The sequence below is a fragment of the Molossus molossus genome, unplaced genomic scaffold (assembly GCF_014108415.1).
Source record: "Molossus molossus isolate mMolMol1 unplaced genomic scaffold, mMolMol1.p scaffold_m16_p_10, whole genome shotgun sequence".
NCBI lineage: Eukaryota > Metazoa > Chordata > Mammalia > Chiroptera > Molossidae > Molossus > Molossus molossus.
Window position 1 is genome coordinate 40656223 of NW_023425345.1, and position 24721 is coordinate 40680943.

The following is a 24721-nucleotide window of genomic DNA, read 5'->3' on the forward strand; positions in this document are numbered from 1 at the left end:
TTTGGAGTGATGCATTTCAGTCCATAACAATCTGTTGTTAAAAACATCTAGTATGTAGATACAGAAAAATGTACAACTGAAAATCAATAGTCGTAAAGGAGGAGGTTCAAGTAGATAATCAGTATAACAAAATGCATTAATACAGAATTCAGGGGAAAACTTTAAAAAGTATTCTTTGTATGTATGATATCTCTTTTAAGAAGGAAGGGGAAAATGGCATAGTTGGGGTAATTGGGAATCACTAGTCACACTGAAATTGCAGAAAACCTAATTTATGAAATAGAAAAACAACTTGAGGAATTCTCCTAAAAAATAGCTAAAAAACATGTCGTGAAATTTATTACAGATAAGAGACCTGACAGTGAGAGCTAGGAGAGCCAAAATTGTTATCATAGTTGACTGGGAAACTAGACACAGTTGACAAAGAATAATCAAACAAATAGGCAAAGGTTCTCCAGAGCTGAACTATTCAAGGTAATGTGAAATAAAGTCGAAATTACCTGAATTGCTTCTAGCTTGAGTGTAGTACATTGAACTTTCCAGCAGAGTTGGACACCACTTAAGCTATTATAGATCACTTGTGCAGATAGCAAGAATTGGCCTGTAATCTATATCTAAGTTGTGTGGCTGTACCAAATGTCCACTAGGGTATAGAAGAGAGGGGGGAAATGTAATTTCTTTAACTATTCTTCAAAGGAAATCCTGTACCACATTTGAGGCATTAAAAAATTATTTTGAAATATTGAAAATGTCAACAAGATATAAGGAAAATATTATGAACACCATTGTATCTATCTCCCAGTATATGAAATAAAATATTAACTACCTAGTTGAAATTCCCTCCTTGCCATAGAGAGATAACTTTTTTTTCCTGAATGTAGTGTTTATTGTACCTGTACACTTCATTATATATTGTGTGCATGTCAATAACCTAAATAATATATTTTCTTTTACATGGTTTAAAACTGAAGTAGTGTCAAACAATATATATCCTGCAGTGTTTTTTTTATACAATCATACATGTGATTTTTACTCATATATACTCATACATATTCATAGTTTGCTCACTTACACTACTATATAATAATACATTATATGAATGTATCAAAATTTATCCTCTTTGAGGAACTTTTGAGTGTTTTTCATTGTTCTCTATAGTAGTTTAGTAAACAGCGGTATTAAGAACATTCCTATAAATGCCTCATTGTATACATTAGATAATTTCTCTAAGGTATCAGGAAGTAGAATCACTAGACTGTAGGCTATATTGTCATTTTTACTTGATATTGTTACTTTTTGCTGAGAATGGTTGTAACCATTTACATTCCAACGAACACAGGAAATTTTGTATATTTATATCTATACTTGGTATTGTTACATTTTTACTTATTTATGGTATCTCAATTGCATCTCCTAATTGCTAATGAGTTTGAGCATCTTAACTTATGTATTGGCCCTTAGTGGTTCTGTTTTGTTTCTGTTCATATCTGTGCATATAAATTTTTATGATATTCATCTTTTTAAGAATTTTAGGCATTATTTATACCTTTGGTTACCAATTCCTTGTCAGTTAGTTATATGGATCACAAATACTTCCCCTTAATTTTTTAATGTGAATCAAAGAAATTTTAATTTTACTATAGTTAAATTATCAATCTTTTCTTCTCTAGTTTGTACATTTGTATACTAAGGAATCATTCCTTATCTTAAAGTCATGAAAGCATTTTTTTTTTTTCCTTTATTGATTTGAGAGAGGAGGTGAGGAAAGAGAAATAGAAACATCGATGAGAGAGAACATCAATTGGCCGCCTCTTGCATGCTCCTCACTGGGGGTTTGGCCCACAACCTGGACCAGACATCAAACCGGCGAGCCCTTGGTGCATGGGTCAATGCTCAACCACTGAGGCACACCAGCCGGACAGCATTCCTTTTTTTAAATTCTCACCCAAGGACATTTTTTTTGCATTTATCTTCAGATAGAGCTGGAGGAAGAGAGAGAAAGAAACATCGACGTGAGAGGGACACATTGAGTGGTTGCCACTACACAACCCCAACTGGGGCTGGGGACAAATTGCAACCGAGGTACATGCCCTTAGCAGGAACTGAACCCGGGACTCTCTGGTCCGCAGGCCGATGCTCTTAACTGCTGAGCCAAACCAGCCAGGATGAAAGAATTCTTATATTCTCTAATTCATAAAGTTGTGCTTACATTTGTTTATAATTCATCTGGAATTTGTTTTCTTCTCCTTATTTATTTATTTCTTTGTTTTTTAATCCTCACCCAAGGATATGTTTAGAGAGGAAGGGGTCAGAGAGAAACATTAATTTGAGAGAGAACCATTGATGAGCTGCCTCCTATATGTGCCCTAACTAGGGGATCAAATTCGCAACCTTTTGGTGTATGGGATGACGCTACAATCAACTGAGCCACCTGGCCAGGGTTCCTTAATTTTGTTAACCGCTTTATTGAGATATCATATACTAGAAAGTTCTTCCATTGAAATGTATAATTAAATGGTTTTTAGCATGTAAATAGAGTCGTGCAGCCATCATCATAATCTGTTTTAGACTATTTCATTATTCCAAAAAGTAACCCTGTCTGTATCCATTAGCAGTCACTCCCCACAACCTTCTACCTCCAGTGTTAGGCATCCATTTAATCTACTTTCTTGCCTATTCTGGACATTTAATATAAGTAGGATCAAATAATATGTGGTCTTTTTTGACTGACTTCTTTCATTGAGCACAATGTTTTTGAGGTTCATCTATGTTGTAGCATGTCTGAGTACTTATTTCTTTTATGACTAAATAATGTAAAAACTTATTAAGACAAAACATTAGTCTCAGTATTTTTTTTTTAACTCTTGAAGAACTTTTTTTAAATTGATGTTAGAGATGGGGGGGGAGACATCAACGTGAGAGAAAAATATTGTTCATTGCCTCCTGCACCTATCCTTGCTGGGGAATCAAATCTGCAACCTGGATATGTGCTCTGACTGGGAATTGAACCCTTCACCTTTTGGTGTACAGGATGATGCTACAACCAACTGAACCACACTGGCCAGGACAAGTCTCAGTATTTCTGTGTGGATTAGATTTCCACATTAGGGATTCTAGGAAGATGACAGCAGTGGTAGAATAGTTTCCTAGTCTCTGTGTGACTCTCCCATATAAACCTAATAGGATAGGGAAAGCAAAAACCTATGAACAACTTTTACAAGAAGATTAGTTGACCATGTTTCTCCACAAACCCTCAAATACCAATAGGTTGGGAACAAACCACCAACTGCTCCAAGCCCTGTGTATTATTATCTGTGTAGGAAGAAGAAGGAGAAAGAAGCAATGAAACATCATATGAATGTGAGAATCGAAAAATAGCTAAAAGTCAATCACTGGAAAGCTTGGAGGGCCAGTTTAAGAATGTCAGCTGAAACTGGGAGGGGTTTTGCACACTGATAATGGGTGAGTGAAAGAGGTCTGTTGTAAAGTCTTAAGGTCCTGGTGCACCTGCATGAACATTTAAAAGTAACCAACCAACACTCCCTTCCAGGATCAGTCCTCACAGTGAGACGGAACTGAGAATACAATTGAGCATCCCCTGAAAAACAGACAAAGGAAAGAGAAGGTCCAGATGAAAGTGTTGGAGAGGAACAGAGCCAAGATATTTCAGAGACCAAAGCAATATATTTTCAAATGCTTTATGAAAACAAAAGAGGGAGTTTTAGAGTATGAAGTTCGAATAGCTTCTAGGCCAGGCCTCCTTTATTTATTTTTTTTGTTTTGTTTTTTTATCTTCACCCAAGGACATTTTTTGCATTTATCTTCAGATAGAGCAAGAGGGAGAGAGGGGTGAAGAGAGAGAGAAACATCGATGTGAGAGAGACACGTAGTGGTTGTATTGGTAGTACTTGGAGACTCTGTGTAATGTGAAATAAAAAGCAAATGAGTAATTGTGTTATTCTAATCCTGTCATAAACTGTGTCCTTGAGAACCACAATACTGGCTGCCACCCACACGACCCTAACTGGAGCTGGGGGCAAGCTGCAACAGAGGTGCATGCCCTTAGGGGAAACCGAACCCAGGACTCTCCGGTCTGTGGGACGATGCTCTAACCGGACAGGGCTTGACCAGGCCTCCTTTAAAAGTTAGAAAAAATGTATTTTATTTAAATACCAGAATTTTGAAATTATTGTCAGATCTCAAAGTTTTTATAGAAAAATGAGACTCAGAATAGTATCCATAGACAATGAAAGCACACCAGAAAGACATATCCACAAAAGAGATGAATATCATTAGATATTAAGACAAAGGCAAGACAAAAAACATTGTTAGAGCATTTCAAAGAAAACATGTTTGCACAAGAGGAAATTTTAAGACCTAGGTGGTAGAACTTGAAGTAAATTACTGGAAATGAAAGAAAATTTATTTTAGAAATGATGACAGATTATAAGGCGCAAACAAGAGCAAACAAGCAGAATATCTTAAGAGAAAGATCTTGAAAGGAGAAAGACATTAAAAATAAAAAGGATAAGAAAGGTATAAAAAATTTGATAAAAATTGACATTAAAAACAGGCACAGATCCAGCATATGTTAAAATAGGAGTTCCCGGAAAAGAACAAAAAATAGATAGCAAAGGATCAGATACAAAACTGAATTAAAATAGTATTTTTGGAGATTGATTTTGAAAGAACACAGCACATACTTGGGAACAATAACAGAAAGACCAAAACAGACATAGTCTAGCCCTGGCCAGTTTGGCTCAGCGGTTAGAGCATCGGCCTGCGGTCCGGAGAGACCCGGGTTCGGTTCCCGCTAAGGGCACGTACTTCGGTTGCAGTTTGTCCCCGGCCCTGGTTGGTCGTGCGGGTGGCAGCCACTCGATGTGTCCCTTCACGTCGATGTTTCTCTCTCTCTCTCTCTCCCTCCCACTCTATCGTACAAAAAATGGAAAAATATCCTCGGGTGAGGATAAAAAACAAACAAACAAAAAAAAAAACAGACATAGTCTAGTAAAATTATACCTTTCTACAGTAACAATTTATGAGAGAAGACATATTATGAGAGAATTTATGAGAGGACACAGTTTAATATGGAATTCTATATTTAAGATACTCAAGAAACATGAGCCCAAAATTTTACATATAACCAAACCGGATTTCAAGGGTAAAAGTCACAAACTGTTATTAGAATGCTAGAAATTGAAGAATATTGTTCCCATCAGCCCTTCCTGGGGAATCTAGTAGAGAACAAACTTCAGAGAATCAAAATTACTAAAGAGACGTTAACTTACGGACTGATAGTTAGCATTGCACATATAGTTAGAGAACCAAGACTAAATGAGGGTTAAAAAAGGAGACAGTATGGTCTATAAAGAGGTGGGAAGGAGAATGGAGGGGATCATACGCAAGACATTTTAAAAACTATTTTCAGTAATCATATTGGTAGTGGTTGTATTGGTATTACTTGGAGACTCTGTGTAATGTGAAATAAAAAGCAAATGAGTAATTGTGTTATTCTAATCCTTTCATAAGCTGTGTCCTTGAGAACCACAAGACTCAGAAGAAAGGACAGAGACGACTCAGATTGGAGATTGGGGGATGTATGTGTGTATAGGGTGGCTGGGGCAAGAGAAAATAAGCCAAATATTTAACTCTAGGAGTTTTTAAAAAGGAAAATAGATAAGTAACCCTTTTACCTGAGAAGAAGGATTAAAAAAAAAAAAAAATGCAGGAGGAAGAAATTAACAGTTTTAAAAAATTACAAAATAAAGGAAAACCAATAAAAAGGAAAACAAAATAAAATGGAAAACCATTAAAAAAAATTACAAAATGTACAGATTTGATCGATAAAATCTATTTAATGTTCAATTGGAAAATTTGGTCAGAAAGAAATGTAAAGACAAAATACTAGAAATATGAAAAATGAAGTTTCTAAGAACATAAGCAGTTATGCCTGTGAATTTGAAAGTCCAAGAGAATTCGATGGTTATTATGGACAGGTTTATCAAGCATATAAAGAACAGGACATCTGCATGCTGTTTAAATTCAAAGTACAGAAAAGAAATAATGGAAGGCACCAATTTTACTTAACGAGAGGAATAAACCTGGATATCAAAATCTAGCAATATCAGATCTGCTACATAATCTTCACTATGACCCACCATATCCTGTTTTCTCTTGTGAGACTTCTGGACAACATGAATGGGCCTCTGTGTCCTCTGGCTTCTTACTGGATTTGGAAATGGGGAACTCTGGCAAGAGTTGGAGAAAGGGGGAGACCAAAGTTGGGTATTTATTCCCCTGGCTTACTCCCTGTATGTAGGTTCCATAGTCTGGCTCTCCTGAAAGTCCTAGTCCTTCCTTGGGGAGCCTTTGGGTGATAACAGGTTCTTAAGTGAACCATCTGCTTTCTGTAGACCCTTTCTGATACAATAGATGAGTTTAGGATTTTGCATTTGTAGAAATATGAAATTAAAAGATGTACTACTTTTGGCTATTAAGAAAATATACAGTACAGAAAAATGTATTACTTACAAATTTAAGAAAAACAAAATTTATAAACATTTAAAATGTATAATACAGACAAAGGTTTTATATAGTGTTTGACTTTCTGCCATTTATTACAACAGTAAGTCTTCACTTAATGTCATTGGTAGGTTCTGCGACATTAAGAAAATGACATAATAAAACCAATTTTATCATAGGCTAATTGATATAAACAAGAGTAAGTTCCTATGTTATCTCATCAATGATATAATGAAGTGACATTTAACAAAATAACATTTTTCAAGGACCTGATGTCTTGCATCTGTGTTTTCTGAGTGTGATCACTGAATTGTGGTTATATAGAAGAATGCCCTTGTTCTTAGAGATATGCCTTAGGGATATCCTATGTAACTGTCAGATGGGAAGCAAAAGAAAATTGTATGTGTGTGTGTAAGAAGAGACAAAGTAAATGTGTCAAAATGTTATAATTAGTGCGTTTTTGTTAAGGTATATGGATATTCACTGCTAATATACTTGCAACTCTTGTGGCTTTGAAATTTTCAAAATAAGAAATTGGGGGAAATATTGAAACAAAAAATGAAATATTTCTTTTTTTTTTTTTTATCCTCATCCGAGGACATTTTTCCATTTTTTGTACAGACAGAGTGGGAGGGAGAGAGAGGATGAGAGAGAGAGAGGGAAACATCGATGTGAAAGGGACACATCGAGTGGCTGCCACCCGCATGACCAACCAGGGCCGGGGACAAACTGCAACCGAGGTACGTGCCCTTAGCGGGAACCGAACCCGGGTCTCTCGGGACCGCAGGCGGACGCTCTAACCGCTGAGCCAAACCGGCCAGGGCAAAAAATGAAATATTTAATATAGATAAAGAGATTTATAAAACTAATAGGAAACATAAAATGCCAGCATTTGAACAAGCAAATCTCTGAAGGAGAAATACAGACAACCCCTACACAAAATGATGCTTGACTTGAATAATAAAGGAAGGCAAATTTAAATAAGCTGTTTCATCCATCAAAGTAGCAGAGATTCAAAACCAGTGATTATGCCCAATGCCGATGGGGATGTAACAACTTTAACGGGAAATATATCTTTGTGCCTACCATTTTGTATGCAGCCTGGCAGTATCTGAGTGCTCAAAAATCTGTATGATCTTTAATCACAGCAATTTCCTTAAATGAAATAAATCTAATGAGGTAACAGGAGAAGTGAGTAAGCTTGCCATGTACAAAGCATGTACTTGGCAGCATTGTTAATAGTAGCAAAAACCATTTAAATTTCCATTAATTGGTTTTTTTAAACTATGGTTTTATTGATTTTAGAGGGAGAGAGAGAGAGAGAAACATCCATGTGATCAATTGCCACCTGCAGGCCTCCAGCCAGGGATCATGTGCCCTGACTGGGAATTGAACCAGTGACCTTTTGGTGCGAGGGATGATGCTGGACCAACTGAACCACACCAGCCAGGGCCAGGGTTTGTTTTATACACAGAATACTACTATTTAACTGTTAAACACAGCAGTTAATATATTGATATAGAATGATATTCCTTATTGCTACATTAAAATAAAAGCAGATTAGAGAAAAATACAAATAGTACTACCATATTTCAAGTAAAATATTTACATATTATAGACATAATTTTATATATACCAATATTATAGAGCTTTTGAAAACCTGGTTGGGAGACTGTCAAAAAGTAGGAAAATTATGGGGAGTGGGACTTCATTCTTTCTTTTTGGATTTTTTTATTTTAAATAAATAAACATATAATAGAAAATGTAACAGTTTTCATTTAAAAGTCTTTGCAGTCATTTTTTAAAATTAAAATAATTTTGTGTATGCTGCTGTGTTCATATAGTCTTACTGAGTGTAAGAAATCTGTTAAGAAACTCATTTTGCTCTTGTCTATTCTGTTTTCAGAGCAGTGGAAAGAGCTCAGTGCTAGAAAGCCTCGTGGGGAGGGACCTGCTTCCCAGAGGCACTGGTATTGTCACCCGGAGACCTCTCATTCTGCAGCTAGTCCATGTTTCACCTGAAGATAAACGAAAAACAACAGGAGAAGAAAATGGTAAATTTTACAATTGGGATAAGAAGTATTTATTATTCTTGGTTGAATCTTAATGACATGAATTGATTAGACAGAAATTTGTGGCTGTAGCAGAAATCAAGTTCTGTGAAGAGAAGTGGTATGCATCTTTTCTCATGTAAAAACAGTAATTTTTGTTGTTTTGAGGAGGATGAGTAAACTTGTTTGGAATAGTACCTTTTTGGTATTCAGCTTAGTAAAACGTTGTTAATGCTGTTTAAATGGAAGATTTAGTGAGATGCTCAGAAAATGGGAATCAGTTATTTTAAATAAAAAGTTTTGTCTTGAGTATTTTAAACTTTTTTTGCTTAGTGTTTAAAAGTGTTTATGCTTTTTTTTAACTTAGCATTTAAATAATTTAGATTCTAGTTTAGAGATTTTAATTTAAGTAAGATTAAAATGACTGCCCTCCAGCATAGAAATGTTATCTCACCTTCCCTTTTCTGATCATACCAATGTGCCTGCTGAGTTAGAATCTTTTTTCCTTCACTAAGATGAATATTATTTTTAGAATAATAAAAATATTTTTACTATTCTTCTCTTGGTAAGGCTTACCTGTATAGCACATACTATTTTCTTTTTTAGATCCCCTTCCCCCAAATAGTAAATAGTAAATGTGTATTACTAAGATAAGAAAATACACTGTCCTTTATCACACTTCTTTGGTTAAACTGAAAGTATTTTAAGAAATGCTGTCTGTGTCTATCAACAGATTTTAAGTTGCTTATTAAATATGTATCCTATATTAATCATTTAAATTGGGGAAGTTTGAAATGTTTAATGAGAGTAATATGTAATATTCCTGTTTTTTTTTAGTTCAGTGTTTGGTTCAGATTTTCTATCAAATTTTGAAAATCTATAAAGCAGCTCTAATGATTCAATAACATTTGCAGTAGAGTACTATGTGTTTTTCATCTGCAGAGATCTGTTTTCAGTCCAGTTTCATTCTACTTTCTGTATCTGATCTAAGATGATAGTATTGGTGAAACTGAAGTTACTTTAATTTCCGTATTTGAAATTTTTTCCCCTTTACTTTTTATAGGAGCATTGGTGGTGGTAGCTTGATCCCTACCCCTGTCCTCCAGGGGTAAAAGACCTATCATGAGCATTTACATTGACTCTAGAAAGTGAATCACTGAAGCAAGTTAATGAAGTTGTTAACTACTTGTTCGGGATAGACTGCCCAAGGATATGAAGGATCCTTTTAATTATATTAGGTAGCTTCTTAGTGTAGTATTCATTACTTTGCATTTCTATTTTTTAATCAAAATTCTGGACCTTTAATCATTTTGCACTAATTTATGGTCTAGATTCAAATATATAGGATAACACTTAAAAATTTTATTCCCACTAACTTATTAAATCAAATTTGCCAAAGACCTTAAACTAAAATTTTAATAAACTGTATGGCATTAATTAGATGTCTGTCTTTTAACTTTTTGTTTTCTTCAGTCACCTTGAAAAGGGCAAATGATAACCTATCTCTCAAAAATGATTTGCAGATGTGGGCAGTGTTTCTAGAAAAGGGTGTACATTTCAGCTACAGAAGTGTTAGTTTCTCACTCTTTGCTTGTATGTCTACTATGTTCATTGATGTCTCCTCTTGGTGGTTGGTCAGTAAATCTGCATATCTTTACCTGTATATACATATATATTTTCCAAGCTTAGTGCTTATTATAGAAAAAAAATAAAACCTCACTTAAAATGACAATTCAGCTACTCAGAACACAAAATAGATTTCATAAATTTTGAGTACTAAATTTCATGTGTCCTATTAATAACTAGGATAGTTCCTTAGTTTCTTCTCAGAGCCTCTTTATTTTTGTGATAAACAATTATACCTAGTCATAAACCATTCTAACCCAGAGGATATTAGGAAGAATGATGCAGAAAAACATTTAGTTGGCCAGAAGAGTATGAACTACCTGACAGTCTGGCAGAGAGGAGAAAGGGAGGAAAACACAATCAGAAGATCCTCAACTGAGGGGGAAAAAATCAGTCTCCAACCATTTTGTATGGGGATTTATAGCCTGAGAGGGCTTTGTTATATAAGAAAGGGTGAAGTTACCAATAATAGGTTAATATAAATAAAATATTTTAATGTTTAATATATATAATTTGTCAGGAAAGTTTACTTAACATGAGTTCCTTCATTCTGCCAACTACATAGGATAACTGAGCTGTCAGTATATTGACTTATAGTACTTTTCAGCTTGTCCCCCACTTCTGCCAGTGTAAAAGAATTTTCTGATAAAATCTTAATTAAAACAAAATTAAACTGTTTATAGTGGGATGGTGGTTTAGTTTGAACTTTGAGTTCCATGATTATCTTTCATATATTTGTAAGAAAAAAAAATGCTTTCCTCAGATTTCCTTTTACACAAAATCCAAAAAGTAGCATGCTAAAGACCAAAATTGTTTTTGTGGTGTTCTGTTAAATTCAATATATATTTCAAAGAACAATCACTTATAAATTACTTACTCTTAAGTTTTTGAAAGATGTGTGTTTGGTGTGTTTTATAGATTCTTTTTGACCAGGCAGTTAACTTTTTTCCATAGTCATTAAATGTCTAAGGCAAATTTTTCAATAGTAAATTAATTTTAATCCATTTGTGTTAGAATTAGAAACCAGAAGCGACATAATTAGTTGTAATGGAAAATAAAAATAAATTATGACACATAACATGCTTCATTTATATCACTGAAAATATTATATAAATCCCTCTGACTAGAATTAATTGTACTAGAAATTATATAGTTGTAAATTTTGAATAATTGAGTGCTCTGTGAATTTTAAATATATTCAGGTTTCTGCACATTTTTAAAAAAGGTTTAAAATATTAGGGATAAGCACTAAACTTGTCATTCTGTGCTGTTTCTCTTTAACTACAGACCCTGCTACATGGAAAAACTCAAGACACCTTTCTAAAGGTTTCCTTTATCCATTTACTTTTGGCCCTTCTTTTTCTATTATGCCTGCATGTGTGCTTATGTACTCTTACAGGCTGTGTGCATTTTTTTCTTCCGTTTTTATTTGCCTCTCCACATTGATTGTTGCAGGTTTTAGTGGTTCTTGTTACCTTTTGGCATTTCATCAGAATGAAGGCTTTTTTGGTGGTGAATGTAATTTATTTTTATTTTAAAAAACATGCTTGTGAAGCCAGGCCTCTTTTATATAAGGTAAATTCAAAACACCTCTTTGGTATGTAGTACCTGCCTCTGTGAGTTCTGTTCACCTAGATTACTCCAGTCCTCCAAAGAGACTTCTTGGAAGAAGGTACTAAGCTTCAAGTAGGTGAGCATTTTACTTGTAAAAAGGATCCAGTTTTATTTACCTTTATTCCACCAAAGATTTGATCCACTTTTTCCTCCATAAATATTTATTTGAATATCTTACGGTCATTTTTATTTTTATTTCAGGAGGCTGATAGGCATTATTCATAAACTCACAGTCATTAAGACATTTAACACTGAATTTGGCAAAGCAGAATATCTTGTGCTTAGGGGAGGTAAAGTTAGTTTACCTTTCTACAATTAAACATTTCTAGCTTCTCTGGGAAAAATAAAGCAAAACTTGCTAAGATTTAGAGCACTTGAACAGTGCCTACAGTGCATATATTTTCCTTTTTTCAGCAAGTGTAGGAGAAACAGACTTATTATTAGAAACTAGTGGAGCAGAGCTACTCCATACAGTGCATATGCTAGGGTGTCCCTCTTGCCCTACTTCATTTATTTCCTACTTCAAGCCTAGAAAACATAATATTGGCCCTGGGGGGAAAATCACCATGAATGTGCATATAAATTACACAATAGCTTCACACTACTGAGAGCTCTTTAAAGGAACAATAACTTGTGACTTTATAGGTAACCAACAGGAAACCAAATTTAAAAAACAAAATGGGTTGAAAAGTTAGTGGTTTTATTCACCTATTGCAAATTTTTACCTTAAGTTATGTGTGTAAATCTATTATATATGCCTTTTGCCATTACTCAGCAAGATTCTTAATTTTTCTTCTTTTAAGCTATTAGCTTAATTGAGTACTTTGATCAGATAAACTACTTTTATGTGTAAGATATTTAAAAATAAAGAATATAGTTTTTACTATAATATAACAAACAAAATACGAAGAGAAGCGAACAGTTTTTTTTCCATAAAATCTAGATTTCAAATGATGCGATGACCTGTGAGCAACTCTATCTCAAATTATTCATATTTTTAAAATGAAACAATTTTTAAAATGTGAAAGGGTAATTTAGCAGATCTTAAAATACTCGTGTGTTGAGTTTTTGAATTCCAAAATAAAGGTTAAGAGTAACTTTCATAGTTTCCAATAATAGAGCTTTTCTTTTTCCCAGGAGTTGAAGCAGAGGAGTGGGGTAAATTTCTTCACACCAAAAATAAGGTAATGACAAAAAAATATCAAGAAGAAATAACATGTTGAAAAAATTTTGTATGCAAGTAGTTGATAATTTAGTTTCTTATCATCGGCAATGTGGCATGTTATCTTGAAGCAGCTGTTCTTTGTAAAATAAGGCTTATCTTAGTAACATTTCTAATCACAGTAGTTTATTTGGAAAACACTAATTTGAGCCCTATTCTCTCTTAATTTGGAGATTCTTTGTTTTTTTTTTTTTTTTTATGTTTACATTATGGTTGACATACAATATTCTATTAGTTTCAGGCATGCAATATAATGATTAGACATTTCTATACCTTATGAAGTGATTACCACAGTCAGTCTAGTACCCACCTGGCACTATACATAGTTATTACAATATTATTGACTGTATTCCCTATGCTGTACTTTATATCCTTATGACTTGTTTTTATATGGAGATTCTTAACTATTGTGGAATCAGGCAGCCTTGAAAAAAATCTCATAGAAAATACGATTCCTTGACTCAGAAAAATATATGTACATATTAGTATTTGTTTACTAATTCTCTGAAACAGATCTATAGACATCCTTGAAATTTATCAAATTCCCTTGCTTAAGAACTTTTTATCTTATTTTGAATATCATGCTTTTTTGTTTCAATAATTTTTAGCTTTACACGGATTTTGATGAAATTCGACAAGAAATTGAGAATGAAACAGAAAGAATTTCAGGAAATAATAAGGTAGGCATCTTTTTAGAGCTAGGAAAAAAAAACAATAAATCTCTCATTCAGGGTATTTTTAATATAATGTACGGTGAGCATTGTATATTCATAATCCTAGTCTTTGACACTCATGGAGTATTTTCACAAATATATTAAAACTTTAAAACAAATCCCATTTGTTTCTTAGAGCTTTTATATACTGTCAGATAAATCATTTAGATGTTTATTCTTGATTTTGTGATGTACATAACGCTTTATTATATAATTTTCTGTTTAATACTGCTACAATAAGTTACCTTTTTCTGATAGTTTGTATTCTAACTCAAGAAGCATTATATAATTTATAAGATACATATATTTTAAAGAGTTCCTTTTCTTACACCCAAGGCTGCAGTTATTTAATGCAAAAAGAGGAATTAAATATTTTTATTTCAGTGAACATGGAAACTACAGTTGACCCTTTAACAACGGTGGGGTTAGTGGAAAATCCCGACACTCTGCATGTTTGGATTCCCAGCCGTGAAGTTGACCCTTGAGAAACACGGGTTTGAACTGTGCAGGTTAATTGTAAAAAGTCCACGGGTAAATGAACCAGGCAGTTCAAACCCGTTTTATTCAAGAGTCATCTGTAATGTTAGCGACTGAATTATTTTCTTATTTTCTAAGATGGAGAATTTAAGCTAAATTAGGTATCTAAGATACCATTAATCTTGACACTAGGCACTATCAAACTGCCTTTTTAAATGCTTCTGTTTTCTCTCTCTCCTTTATTCTTATTACCTTTCTCTCTGTTCCCTTCCTTTTTATTTTTGCCTCCATTCTTATATTACCCAGAGGTACCTTTAATCCTATAAGTGGGCCCTAGCCTAGTACTGATATTCAGCAAATATTTATTGAGCCCTTTTACCTGCCATATACTGCGCTTGAGAGGTTATATCCTGACAGAAAGCGTTTTTGGAGCCATGTTAATTTCTTATGCCTATGCAGGCTATTTGTCTGTTTTAGTGATTTGTTCATTATTGAACTCTAGGCTGATAACCTTTGAGTTACTGCTACTGCTGCCATATGTCCCTGAATTTCTAAAAACTGTGTTGTACAGAAGATATAGAAAAAGTGACAGGAAACTAGATTAGCTTGTCCTCAGTCTTGTAATTATATCAGAGATAATTTTGACTTTTGGGATGTTATTAATCATAACACTGTCTGAATTACCTTTCCTGCGATTCCCAGGATTTACTGAACTCGATTTGGTGGTAATTTTACATAGTACTAGAATTTAGAGTGGGTGTGATTGGTAATTCAGAAAGGAAAGCTTTTAGTTATACTAAACTAAATGTAATGAAGGATCGAGTCCATATGCATACGAGATGTTTAATTTATGGTGGGCATATGATAGTCTTACCTACCAGGTTTTCTCATCCATGGTGACCAAAAGATGAAAAGTCCTCTACCCTGAAATCTCTGGAAAATCTTTCCTAAATTATGTGTATAATAAAGTAAAAGATACTTCAATGTTTAAAAAGTAATTTTATATATGAAGATATCTTAATGGTTGCATAACATAAAGCCTTAAAGGTTTAAAAGTATCTGTGAGATTGGAGTTATAAAGACTTTTAGAAAAAGCTTTGTATTTGACATGATACTATACAAAGAAATATACAAACAAGGTAGGTATCGAATATCAACATGTAATGACTTTGCAACAGTGGAGTATTTAAAAATAGAGAAGTAGTTTAGAAAACTCTAATACAGCAAATGCAGTTGTATAGAGAATTCAGAATAAAAAGATGTTCCTTAGCTCTCTGGGAAATTGAAATTTTCAATGGGTTAATGAAGGTAAGGTGGATAAATAGATGAGAGGACATTTTAAAGGATAAAGGAGAAGTAAAAAGACAAATTATGAACATGTTTATAAGTCTTTTTATATGTAGTTAACTCTAAAATTTGTAAAGGGCCAGTGGTGAAGAGTTCATGTAATAATCTTAGTATAGGGGAGAGAAAATATGGGTATCTCACACTATTCAGACTCCTAGTATTTTAATCCAGGGATCTGGATATGCAGATTGGAAGAGGATTCTCTTCCAATATACACTCTTGCCACTTGATATTCAAATACTAGGAACCAAATTGATTTGGATAATTTGTTACCTACACCTCACTTTCTGAGCTTAAGAACCTCATAATTTGAATAGCTGATACATTACTCTTTTGTTCAGCACTAAATCCATTAAACATATTTAAGAAATGGTATCTCCTTAGAATCAAGAGAAAAGAATGTGAATATAAGGGAAATAAATTGTGGATATAATTGGTATAGGGTTTGACAGGATTAGAATATGCTATACACCTGGCTTCCTTACTTTCCATGTGTTTCATCAGGTTTTGATTATTGAAATGTTTTAAAGATCATGGTTTAATTCGTACTTAAGAGTATCTAATGTCCATCTTCTTGAAATGAGTTTTACTTTAACATTTTATATTTCATTGACATTTCAATGTGATTTTAATATGATATTTTAAAATTTATTTTTAAGGGAGTAAGCCCTGAACCAATTCATCTTAAGATTTTTTCACCCAACGTTGTAAATCTGACACTTGTGGATTTGCCAGGAATGACCAAGGTAAAGAATAGTTGTTACTCATTGTGGATTTGGTCATATTTGTTTTCACTTGAACAAATGTGTTTTTTCCTTAATCCCATATGAGAATCAGCTTTTTGTATGTGTTCAGTCAACTTGATCTTTTAGCAGCATTTTACAAAGTTGAACCCTTCCTTCTTGAAATACTCTTTACTTGACTTCCAGGATACCACACTATACAGGTTTACTTCACTGGTCACTCCTTAAAGTCTCTTTTGCTGGTTTCTTATCTTCCCAATGTCTACACAGTGAGTGTCCCAGAGTTCTGTATTTGGACCTTTTGTCAAGAGGGTATACTTAGCCTCTTGATGCTTTCATCCAGTATTATGGCTTTAAATACATGAGTATCTGTACATTGATAGTATATTCAAGTATCTCTAGACTTGTATTTCTATCTCCAGAATTATATATCCAACTCTCTGTGTGACATAATACATTTTAAAGTCTAATAGGCATTTCCATCTAGATGTGCTTAATACCAAATTCCCGACTCGTTCCTCAATCTTACTTGATTCCTCTGTAATCTTCCCCATCTTAATAAATGGCAACTCTCTTCTAATGGTTGCTTGGCCAAAAAGTTTGTAGTCATTCTTGACTCCTATCCCACACTCTACTTCCAGTCAGCAAATCATCTGGCTCTTCTTACTTTTAAAATACATCCAGAACTCTCTGTTACATTCTGTGTTATCATGTGTTACAAATTCATAGCTACCATCCAGATCTAGCCACTGTCATCTCAGCTGGATTTCTGAGATAGCCTCCTAACAGGTCTTCCTCATAATCTGTTCTTAACTAAGCAGCCAGAGTGATACCACTACAGTGAAAGTTATATTGTGTGATTCATTGGCTTAAAATCTCTCTAGTGGCTTCCAATTTCACTCAGAGTAAAGCGTAAGTTTTTAAAGAGATCTAAAGTATCTATTTGATCTATTCCTATTTTCTCCTAACTCCTGCTCCAGTCTTTTGCTCTTTATTATTCACTCAGCTGGAATGGTCTTCCCCCAGATATCTCTCCCTTGTTCTTTAGTTTCTGATCTCTCTCTCAAATGTCATTAAGTGAGGTCTTCCTTGATTACTCTATTTAAAAGCACAATCCAGCCCTGGCCAGTTTGGCTCAGCGGTTAGAGCGTTGGCCTGTGGTCCAGAGAGACCTGGGTTCAGTTCCCACTAAGGGCATGTACCTCGGTTGCAGTTTGTCCCTGGCCCTGGTTGGGTCGTGCGGGTAGCAGCCACTCAGTGTGTCCCTTTCACATTGATGTTTCTCGCTCTCTCTCTCCCTCCCACTCTATCTGAACAACAACAACAAAAAAGCACAATCCAATTTAAAAGTATGACCTTTAATCATTCTGTAGCCTTCTGTTCTGCTTTTTTTTTTTTTTTCCATAGCCCTATCACTATCTAGATGCTATATTTGTTTTTATTATCTGCTTTTCACTACTAAAATATAAGCTCTATGAAGGTTGGAATTTTGGTCTTTCTTTTTTTTCACGACTTGACATAATTTGGCATGTTGAACAGTGTCTGAAATACAGTAGGCTGCCAATAAATACTTGCTAATTGAGTGAATGACTTTGTCTCTAGGTAATTAACATTGACCAGTTTTAACATGGTAAACTTGTATTTGCAAGAGTTACAATTTGCGGTTTTCACATACTAATAAGTTCATATATACCACTGTAGTATAATTTCTTTTTAACTGTCTGTAAATGGAGTAACTCCTATGATCTGTGGGTTAAATGGGGGGAAAAGCTGAGTCAATTTTTATTACTAGTTTCTTGCTCATCTTTGTTTGGTTCAGGTGCCTGTAGGTGATCAACCTAAAGATATTGAGCTTCAAATCAGAGAGCTCATTCTTCGGTTCATCAGTAATCCAAATTCCATTATCCTCGCTGTCACTGCTGCTAATACAGATATGGCAACATCAGAGGCACTTAAAATTTCAAGAGAGGTAGATCCAGATGGTAAGGACAGATATTAATATTTATTGAGATGTTTGGTTAACAGTGGTAAACCTATTTACTTTCAAGAAAGGACTTTTTATTTTTTTTGCATTTATCTTCAGATAGAGGGGGAGGAAGAGAGAGAGAGAGAGAGAGAGAGAGAGAGAGAGAGAGAGAGAGAGAAACATCGATGTGAGAGAGACCCATTGAGTGGCTGCCACCCACACGACCCCAACTGGGGCTGGGGACAAACTGCAACCGAGGTACATGCCCTTAGTGGGAACCAAACCCGGGACTCTCTGGACCACGGGCCGATGCTCTACCTGCTGAGCCAAACCGGCCAGGGCAGGACTTATTTTTAAAAGAAATAGCTCTAGTTGTTAATACAGATTTTAAAAAATAATACTTTCCTATTTTGCTTATAGTTTCAAATACAAATTCTGATGAAAAATAAAGTGTTTTTCTCCCCTCTTTATTGATTTTAGAGAGAGAGGAAGCGAGGAGAGATAGAAACACCGATAAGAGAGAACATTGGCCGCTTCCCGCATCCTCCCCACTGGGGATTTGGCCCACAGCCGGGGCATGTGTCCTGACTGGGAATCGAACCAGCAACCTCTTGGTGCATGGTTCGATGCTCAACCACTTAGCCACACTGGCTGAATAGAAAAATAAAGTTTTAATGGATCAACTGCTGTACAGGCTAGGCAAAAATACTTCACCAAAATGTCCATATTTTTAAATGGTTACCTAATGATTTAAAAATAATAAGATGGCTTTACAAAAGCAGCTGGATTTCTCATGTTTCATGTTTTGTGTAAATAAAATGACTTGAGTTTTTGATGGCTGACTTCTAAGAATAATTCATTCTCATGGTAGATAATCATTGTAAATTATATTTTAGTATATATTTATGATATCTACATTCTTCAGAGGTACAAAACATTTAGATGTGCTCAAGGAAGAAGGGAGTCTTAGAAATAAAGGTCAAGTCCTTTTATGAAGCATTCATAACCCCAAGGATTAGTTCATACTGTGGGTTGGTGTGTGATACTTGACTAATGCTGTAGTGTGCATTGGTTAGTATATATAAAATGCCAGCTTGCGAGAGAGTAGTTACTATTGCTTCTAATTAATACAGGGATGGGCAAAAGTAAGTTTACAGTTCGTATGGCAAAAGACAGGCAGGTTATGATTATTACCACGACTTTATTAACTCTAATGCTACAATGACATAGTAAACCTACTTTTGCCCACCCTGTATATGCTTTGCTCCATACAGGAGACAATTTTTTTTACTTGAGTATTTGGAGGGTCAGTGGGCTCTACCATGTTTCTTCTTTCCTGCTTTGAAGATGAATTTCAAATAAAAACTGGACAAGAAATGTTAGTGTTAAGACTGCTAATTGAAACTTCCATAAATAGGGTCATCAAAATTTTTTACTCAGGTTTTTAAGAAACTTTTTTACTATATGAGTAATTAATGTTCATTTAAATTAAAAGATAAACTATTAAGATTTGTCTTATTTTTATTTATAATAAACTGTTACATATTTTATATGCATTAATTCTAATTTAAACAGACCCTTGAGCCATAAACATGATCTTACTTTTGATCTAGTAATCTTAATACAGTAATATATTGTAAGGAAATAATATAATCTAGTATTTTTAGTATCAAAAAATTAGAATCAACTTAATATATGTATTAGAATTAAGTGAAAACCCATGTTCATATAAAAACCTGTTTTCAAATGTTTGTAGTAGCTTTATTTGTAAACTCCTAAAACTGGAAACAACTCAAATGTTTCTCAAATGAGAAGTGAAGAACCAAACCATAGTATAGTATATCCATATCATGGAACACTATTCATCAATAAAAGGGAATGAACAGTTGAGATATGCAATAACATTGATGACTCTCAAATGCATTATGCCAAGTGAAAGAAACCAGAGTCAAAAGGTCAGGTATATGATTCTATTTATAGGACATTCTAGAAAAGGCAAAGCTAGGATGAAAATGGATTGGATTGGGTAGTACAAGAAAAATTTTGGGGTGATAGAACCTGTTTATTTTGAGATGGCAGTGATAGAAGTATTTGCATTTGTCAAAACTCATAGAACTGTATACCAAGAATGATGAGTGAATTTCAAACAAGTTTTAAAATGTTTATTAAAAAGTTACCCCTGAGAACTAATAAAATTTTTTATGTAAATAAAAAAATATACATGATAATTAAAATTAGATTTAAAAGTATTCATAAGCAAAGATTAGAAAAGTATTATCAAAATGGTGACAAGAGGTAATGTTCAGTGGGATTATAGGTGATGATTTTCCTTTATTAATTCTTAAAAGCTGTATTTAATGGGTCATTTTCTTTTCTTTTTTGCACTTACCAGGTCGCAGAACTCTAGCTGTAATCACTAAACTTGATCTCATGGATGCGGGTACCGATGCTATGGATGTATTAATGGGAAGGGTTATACCAGTGAAACTTGGAATAATTGGAGTAGTTAACAGGTTAGCAATCAAGGATGGGATAAGAATTGCATCATTATCATTTCAAAGCAAATCTGAATTTTTAAAATCAGTCTGACAGTGACAGTGTCCCTCTTTTTTTACTCTTATACAATAATATTGGTATTGCAAAAGAATTCAGTGCTTTAAAGGGAGAAAAATTCATGAAAGCCTCCTGTAGACAAAGGTTTCAAAGTAAGCAGTGTCACAAAATGGAAGGAGATTTAATAGCTAGGCTTAAACATTCCAGCCTATTTATGTTATGTATGAAGAGGGCACTGGATAAGGTGGGGAAAGTATTATATAACTTGTACCCAATCTAGAAAGAGTTTGTTAAGGTGGTAGGATTTTAATATACTGGTTTAACCCCTAGCATTACTGATTCTTTGTAATTGCCAGGATGTGACTTTTATTAAATGTATCCTAATTATAAATAGCTGGTATTAAAAATTATGGAAAGGGTGTCTAATTATGTTTGTAGACACTCTACTGTGGTCAGTTTCCAAATGGTATCTCTCTGAACCTTAGAACATTCCTGAGGTAAGAGCTGATGTCTTTTATAATCAGAAAACTCAAGTTACATATTTATCAAAGCCACATGGCTGGTGAAAGCAGAGCCATATTCAAGTGAAGATCCCTCTTAGTCCAAAGCCTTTGTAAAATCACAAGCACCGTAACTATCATATCGTATACAGAGTAAGTATAACATGGGTGTAAATGATAACTAACACCTTTGGGTCTCAGACCTTTTAAAATTAAAATGTTTTCATTAAGTGATATCTAAGATCCATTACAGTTGTCTGCTTCTATTCATATGCCTCACCTCTACTCCAGCTTTCTGTTTCTCTTTTCAGGCAAGCAGGTGGTTATAACACTGTTGTATTTGTAGATGGCTGCTGTTCGAGTTAACTTAATTATTTTTGGTAGAAATTAGCTGCCTGTCTATGGAGAAAATATACAGTGAACTAAGACACACATTTTTTTGCCCACCTATCTCCTTTACTGAAGAGTACTGCCTTTGACTGTAGTTAATGGTAATGAGGAGGCCTAAACTATTTAGGATTTACTTATTTATAAGTCAGTAAGTTTGAATATGTGACCTTTGGTAAATCGGTTAATCTCCCTGAGCTTCAGTTCCTTTGCTGTAAAATGGGATAATGCCTACCACATAGAATTATTGTAAAAATTAAAACAATTCATGTCAGGCATTACGAACAATGCCTGGTGCTGCTGTATCATCACCATCATCATCCAAGGTACATACAGGACCCCAGTTGACTTCAACTGAACAGTTTTTTTATTTCTCAACCTTAGGAGCCAGCTAGATATTAACAATAAGAAGAGTGTAATTGATTCAATCCGTGATGAATATGCTTTCCTTCAAAAGAAATACCCATCTCTGGCTAACAGAAATGGAACAAAGTATCTTGCTAGGACTCTAAACAGGTAATGTTTTATAGCTTTTGGAAAATGAGATGTTTTTTGTTTGCCAATAGGTGTCTGAGACCTTTCATTTTCAGTTCCTTGTATTTTCATAATGTTCTTGCATGTACAACTTCAGTTTTTGTTTCTTGTACAGTAGTAGGTTCTTATAATGTAGATGTCTATTTTTATTGGGGTGGTTGATGTTAAATCATTGTGTAGTCTGGGAATGCTAAAGTGAATTTTAAAATGGATTATGAAATTCTTTTTTTATATGTTTTTTTCTTTTTAATGATTTTAAAGAGAGAGGAAAGGAGGGGGGGAGAAAGAGAGAGAGAGATGAATTTATTGGTTGCCTCCTGTATGTGCCCTGATTGAGGAGCGAACCTGTGACCTTTGGTGTATGTGACGGTACTCCAGCTGAGCCACACCAGCCAGGGCTCCATTGTTTGCATTTATAAAATTTGACCTGTTTGGGTCTTCAAAATAGACAATTTTATTTTAACATCCTTCTTTTTTATTAACCCTTTGTTAGGTTACTGATGCATCACATCAGAGATTGCTTACCAGAGTTGAAGACGAGAATAAATGTTCTAGCTGCTCAATATCAGTCTCTTCTAAATAGCTATGGTGAACCTGTGGATGATAAAAGTGCTACTTTACTCCAGCTTATCACCAAATTTGCCACAGAATATTGTAACACTATTGAAGGAACTGCAAAATATATTGAAACTTCAGAGCTGTAAGTAAGAAATTTCTCTATCATTTTGGCTACTGGACTGATAGGTTGGTTACTTTATCTTCTGTTACAGTGACAAAAGATACTATGTGATTATCTGACTGTGATTTATTACCTGTAAAACAGGAGTATCATTTTATAGACATGATATGTTATCTGATGTGTGTTTAAATTCTTTATAAACTGTCTAAAGCACAGTAAAAATTAGAAGACTATTTGATAAACACAAGAATATTGCATAATTTAACTTTTAAAATGCTTGCTTCTTTAATATACACTGTATGACTATGAGAAATAAGAAAATATAGATAAGAAAAGAGAATATAAAGCATAAGGACAAAATTGCTGTTAATTTCATTATCCAGAAATAATCCCTGCTAAATTTGGCATTAACCTAGACTTTTTTCTATGCATCTATAAAACAAGAATATGCCTGTTATTATACATTTTTAAAAATCAGATGGTATAAATGCTATTTTGTAATCATTTCTTTAAATCAAAATGTCACAAACAATATTATACATTTGTATGATCAATCTTAAGATTTACATAGTATTTTATTTTTAAGATATACTATCATTTGTTGAATGAGTCTCATGCTAATGATGGTATATACAGGGAGGTCCTGTTCACCCTATCTTCCCCAATGTTGCCATCTTGCATAACTGTAGTACATAACAAAATGAGAAACTATGTTTTGGTACAAGCCATAGATCTTATTCAAATTCACCAATTATACATGTATTCGTGTGTGTGTGTAGTTCTGTGTATTTTTGTGTGACCCCAGTGGCCTTTTTTGTTATTTGACTCCATTAAGAGAATATTTAACAAACTAATTATTGAATAGTTATATGTATGGCATATTGAGGAAAATAAAAATTACTAAAATGAGCCTTTTAAAGAGTTTAGTGAGTAAGGTAGGTTAAGGTAACATGAGGCTTGATTAGGTGGCAAATAGGACTAATCAAGTATTTTTATTTATGTACTTATTACATATAATACATAGCTGGAAAAGTGCATATAACATACATGGAGTTTTATAAGTAGTTAATAAAGCAAGTACCTGTGTAATCACCTAATCAAGCCTTTGGAACATTGGAACACTGAAGAGAGACCATTTACATCTCTTTCAGGGATTGAGAGAGCTCCCTCACTAAGAATGATTTGTGTTGGGCACTGAATAGAATTTGGGAAGGTAGTAAGTAGAAGGGTGTTTTAGGCTTTGGAACAGCAAAGAATAATCCAGGATGTGTTTGGAAAATGGCATGTACAGCGATGGGACATAACAGGAGGTAACGCATGAAAGGTGTCTAAAAACAATATTGTGAAAAGTTGAGTATCTTCAGAATTTAGAGAACTTCTTATTATAAGAAATGAAACACTTTTGGTCAGATGGGTTAACTGTTTTGGAAGGATAATTCTGGTCATTATGAAAATTATTTGGAGAGAAAGTTGGAGTCAGAAAGACCAATTACTGATTATTTTAACCATTTTTAAGCATATAATTCAGTGGCATTAACATTCACAATATTGTACAACCATCAATAATATGTTTCCAAAATTTTTTCATTGCCCCAACAGAAACTGTATCCATTTAAATAATATCTCTTTAGTTTCCCCTCTCCCCCAGCCCCTGGTAACCTCTAATTTACTTTGTCTCTATGAATATGTCTATTCTAGATCTTTTCTATGATGGGAATCATATAATATTTGTCCTTTTGTGTCTGGGCTTATTTCACTTAGCAAAATGTTAGGCTTGAACCTTT

At 34.0% G+C, this 24721-nt stretch overlaps 2 protein-coding genes across 10 annotated transcripts in view; one reads left to right on the plus strand and one right to left on the minus strand.

The window, feature by feature from the left end:
- Window positions 1-24721, plus strand: part of DNM1L (dynamin 1 like) — a 46512-nt gene that overhangs the window by 9202 nt on the left and 12589 nt on the right. For 4 of the 9 annotated variants that reach the window (XM_036252775.1, XM_036252776.1, XM_036252780.1 and 1 more), the window contains exons 2-10: window positions 8432-8579; window positions 11490-11528; window positions 12954-13000; window positions 13647-13718; window positions 16235-16321; window positions 18138-18300; window positions 20677-20797; window positions 22109-22240; window positions 22752-22958. In XM_036252775.1, the coding sequence (XP_036108668.1) occupies window positions 8432-8579; window positions 11490-11528; window positions 12954-13000; window positions 13647-13718; window positions 16235-16321; window positions 18138-18300; window positions 20677-20797; window positions 22109-22240; window positions 22752-22958 (1016 nt within the window). Of the gene's footprint in view, window positions 1-8431; window positions 8580-11489; window positions 11529-12953; window positions 13001-13646; window positions 13719-16234; window positions 16322-18137; window positions 18301-20676; window positions 20798-22108; window positions 22241-22751; window positions 22959-24721 lie in introns of those variants that run through there. The other 5 variants (XM_036252782.1, XM_036252777.1, XM_036252779.1 and 2 more) reach the window with 2 other exon arrangements.
- Window positions 21587-24721, minus strand: part of YARS2 (tyrosyl-tRNA synthetase 2) — a 44117-nt gene continuing 40982 nt past the window's right edge. Inside the window, exons 6-7 of the mRNA XM_036252785.1 lie at window positions 22784-22852; window positions 21587-21736 (exon numbers count right to left, since the gene is read on the minus strand). The gene's annotated coding sequence lies outside the window, so the exon portion shown is untranslated. The remainder of the gene's footprint in view (window positions 21737-22783; window positions 22853-24721) is intronic.